Consider the following 4418-nt stretch of genomic DNA (forward strand, 5'->3'; position numbering starts at 1 on the left):
CTTTATTGCTCTGTAATGGGTGGTAAACCAGCCAAGTAGCAATACAAATGTTTACCTACCATTTCAGTTAACGGTAGTTAAATGGCAGTTAGTTCAGTTAATGGCCACCACAGTACCCAGCACTGTCTTCGGGGAACTCTGGCGAATTCAGCAATGTCTAGTCCTTACCAAAAATACACCAAGAACATAAAAGTTTGAAAGTAGGAGTGAGCAATACAAAAATATATTTTCATTCTGAATTCTCTTTAGGGACTAAGGCCTGTGTAATTGCAATAACAAATCAGACTGAAATCAAGACATATTCATGAACAGAAAAGAAAGCTCAGCAATTAACATTTTAAGTCAAGGACACATAGTTCTAGACCAGAACCATTGATCCCACAGTAGAGGCATTTCTCATACAAGACCTGGGGTTTGAGCTTTGGTAAAAGACGTTGTTACCAAAGACCAGAGCGCTCTGGAGTCTCACAGGAGCTGGGCTGGCGTTACAGCTCCCTGCAGACACAGAACTGTTTCCCCACGACCGGCAGCAGCTGGGTTTTGCGGGGCTGTGCTGCCGCCTGGTGCTACGAGTCCAGCAGGGGCTGTCTGTGTGTGCAGCTTCGCGTCTTCAGCTGCGACTGGGCAATGTCTGCCAGGGCACTCTGTATCTTCTCCAGCAGCATATCCCCACGATAAACTACCTCCTCCAGTCGGGCAGCTGCTTCGTGATTTTCTTCTTCTAACCGATACAGACTAGCAGCCTTTAAAATAAAAGGGAGAAGAGAAAATTAATATTGCTGCTGAAGGATGGTGACGGGACAGTTCTGCTCCCTAGAAAAGAGAAAGATTCACTCTCTAATCTCTGAAGTATATACTAGAAACTTCGAAGCCACCCATTACAGGTTGCAGTCTCAAACAGTATGTATCCACGCGGAGTAACCCCTCCCTGGCGAGAGAGAGAGAGATTAGCTTCCTTCCTATTACAACTCCTGGCTCAGCACAGCTTCTCTTGACGACAGGTGAGTGTTTATCCACCTCCACATTCCCTTACTGAAAGGTGCTCAGCAAGATGTAAGCATAACTTACTTAAACCTTTCTGTTAAACAGTGCATTTCAGATTAAATGGTATTATTTAACCTTTTTCATCGATATTTTGTTTTAAAACAAAACTACTTTTCAGTTAGACAAAATTCAGTGAAAAAACATTTTAACTTCAAAATTTTTTACCACTTCAAAATATTTACCAAATTTAAAAGTACTAAAGCTTGTTCTATCTGGATAATAGAGAAGACAAAATAAAATAGTTTTAAATTGGTATTTTTAAAGCAGTTAATACAGGTCCTTAAGAAGTCATGGTTAAACTAACTGGCAAATTCTATCCTCATATTCACCTTCTGCCTACAACACTCGTGTCTTTAGTGAAGGTTAATATATGCATGAAGAGCTTGACAGCCCTCTGAGGAAGGGTCAGAGAAGGAAGACAGCAAAAGGTAGAAGTATGAAATTCAGAATCCAGTTCATTTACTTCAGTTTCAGTTATTAAACAGCTGACTGCAGGTAAGCCACAGATTTAAGCAGAGTATGTACTGCCAACTCAGTGCCGTACTGTTACGTACAGGGAACTCGAAAGGGATGGGTAAGCTGCGTGGGCATTAGCGTAGCAGCCCCCCTTCTCATTTAAGACAAGCCTCAGATTTGAAACGTGATTACGTTCGACGACATCAGTATGAAGAAAGCAAAAATCGGCCTCAGTACATGTCTATTAGCCAAGCACCTATCTACCACTTCTCAACAAAACCTGTATTACACAGAGTGTTTCAAGAACCTTCAAAACAGTTTTTTAAAAGAATGTCAGATTATTTACCTTTATTAGAGCACCAAATTAAACAACAGAAAATAAAAATCAAAACTAGAATTGTTAAGTGATGGAATCCAAGGTAACTTGCCTCAAAATCACACCAAACAGAAAAAGATCTTGTGAAACAAGATTAATAGAGCAAGAAACTGTTAGAGTGTCACCTCTAAGGAAAGCATGCCCCTCCTAGATAACCAGCTCCTTTTCCTAGAGCACCCTGCTCTCCCTGCCGTGGCTGTCACCACGATCACCTCCTCTACCACGGAAGAAGCCTGTAATTTGTCTGCAGCAGGAAAGCTGTCTTCAGCTATTGAATACACAGTGACACGAAATCATGCTGACGTTTACAGGCTCAGTTAGAATGTTGAGCAACTATTGTGACTAGCAGCATTTCCAAATTTAACTTCCTCTGTTTAAAACCACATGCAATGTCACTGTCAAGTCTTCTGTATTTGGCACAGCAGGCACCTCTAGTATTAGTCATTTGTAAAACGCCTTTGAACAGCTTCAGATTATCAACCCAGCCGTAAAGCCTTCAGTTTCAGGATTCTCAGAGAAACAGCACTCTTTGCATCCTTGTTGCATTCTAAAAAGAAAATACTTGATGTAAATCTAGCAGTTAGAGTCAAAAAGGAAAAAAAAAGTTGCTGACTAATAGGCAAGATCTGTTGAAATAATAGCAAAAACCCCAAACAACCCACGCAAATCCCAAACCCAGCAGCATTCTTTGAACTGTAGGTCCAAGGCATTTTTTAGAAGCGAGAAACAGCTGAATGTTGTGAAAGGATCCACAAAGTGTTTGCAGCAGTTCAGCTGCCGTCAGGCAGGGAACGGAGGCTCTGATAATGGCTGCACCTGCCAACAGCCCCCTGGCCACTAGCTGCTTTCTGTTCCCATGGTCTGCCTTAAGTACCTCGGGTCTGAAGAGAGAAGGAGCAAGAAACAAAAGCACCAAGTTTGCCTGGTCCAAAGAAGGACACCCTATAACTGAAAAGCGAAAGAAGTGTTTTGAGACAGAGCTAGAGAACTTAAGGGATACCCTGCAAATCCACCAACAACCAGAAACATCGTGGAAGAACAAAAGGCTTCAGTAAAGTGTCGGCTCTGCAGATACAAAATGAAATGCACTCCTAATGAGCGAGAGAATGTGAGAGAGTACCTAAGGGAAAAAACCAAGAACTCCCACAGTGCAACCGTACTGTTGCATCTGCTGTATAAATACTTTAACTGAGCAAAAAAAGTGGTAGCAGTTTCCAGTAGTGTGGTGTTATCCTAAAAGCACTTTTTCATTCTTAAACGTTCTAACAGAAAACTAAGTTTCAAGCATTCTCAACGCACATGATCTTATTTCGAACCAGATGCAAGTTCAGCATTCCCACTAAGCCTATCAAGTATTCTCAAGCTACCCTCATGAAAAATTCAGGCTTATATTAAAATAATTTTGCATGATTACATGGTCTAGAGAGTAAAAACTGTATTTTAAAAGAGGAATAAGTTTGCTTTCAGTTGTTTTGATATTTTAACTAGAACACTCTTACCTGCAAAGCTGCTGTTGATTCTTCACTAGGCAAAGAATCTATTAGAACATCAATATCTTTTGCAGTTCGTGCAATCAATGCTGCAAACAGCTGGGCGTACTCTAAAAAAAGAAAAGTCGGGCTCCTCAGGACATTAGAAGTAAGCACAACTCTGCATACACAGCACAGAAAATTCTACAGTCTTGAAGCATGCAGGCGTTATTCTCCTACATGAAGAAAACGACAGTATCGCAACTGATGGGAACTCAACCTGTGGGAAAACAACTACTACGGGGAGGTGAGGGAAACACTGTTCCTCAGGTTTTTAGCTCACACCTTGACACGAAAAGGAGCCATGAAGCGGCTGTGAGGCGTTTGCTGATCCCACGAATGGAACGTGGTCACCATGGCCAAGGCCTGCTGCGGCCAAGCGCAACGTACCGTGCCCCCGGGCGAGGACGGGGGTGATGCGAAGGCAGCACGGCCTGTCCCTGCTCCTGGAGGTCACAACGGGCGATTTTTAATCCAATCAGAATAAAAGGAATAAAATTACCAGAGTCATTCAACTGCACCCAAAGGCATAGAAACAATATAAAAGGTGGTGCACAGAAATGGGATTTGGGGGACAGAAGACACCATCGAAACTGGGATCAGTCGAGGGGCTGAACCGATCTTCTTCCCCCCACAGGGACGCCTGTTGGGTAAGAGCTCTGTGTTCTGCACTTAAACACTGACGCCGGGCTGGCTGTCAATAACCACGAGTGTCGAGGTCTGTTTGTGTGTTTAGTGTTGTTTCAAATCCATTTCGCAGTCAATACCCATCACCGGTACCATTCGAACCTGAATTCCTCACGAATTTACACAATAAATTGCATTGCTGATTTAATAGTGAAGGGATCCGTCTCGGTGTCACTGCTCGCGAGGGTCCCTGAAGAGGTCAGGCGAAGATCCTCCGATCCGATGTGCCCTGTGTTTTACCATCTGTACCTTTAAATGTGAAGCCAATCAGAATAAAAGGAATAAAATGACCAGCGTCACTCAACTCCACCCAAAGGCATAGAAAT

General features: G+C 42.8%; 1 protein-coding gene across 1 annotated transcript; it reads right to left on the reverse strand.

Moving 5' to 3' along the window:
* Nucleotides 1–566: 566 nt before the first annotated feature.
* Nucleotides 567–3476, reverse strand: LOC104487941 (mediator of RNA polymerase II transcription subunit 21-like; the record flags this gene model as incomplete). Its single annotated transcript, XM_010135031.1, has 2 exons — nucleotides 567–743; nucleotides 3376–3476. Coding segments are annotated over 2 exons (278 nt in total), but the record flags the coding sequence as incomplete, so codon positions are not given.
* Between the last annotated feature and the right edge of the window lie 942 nt (nucleotides 3477–4418).

This window comes from Buceros rhinoceros, unplaced genomic scaffold (genome assembly GCF_000710305.1).
Source record: "Buceros rhinoceros silvestris isolate BGI_N320 unplaced genomic scaffold, ASM71030v1 scaffold14284, whole genome shotgun sequence".
NCBI classification, from domain to species: Eukaryota; Metazoa; Chordata; class Aves; order Bucerotiformes; family Bucerotidae; genus Buceros; species Buceros rhinoceros.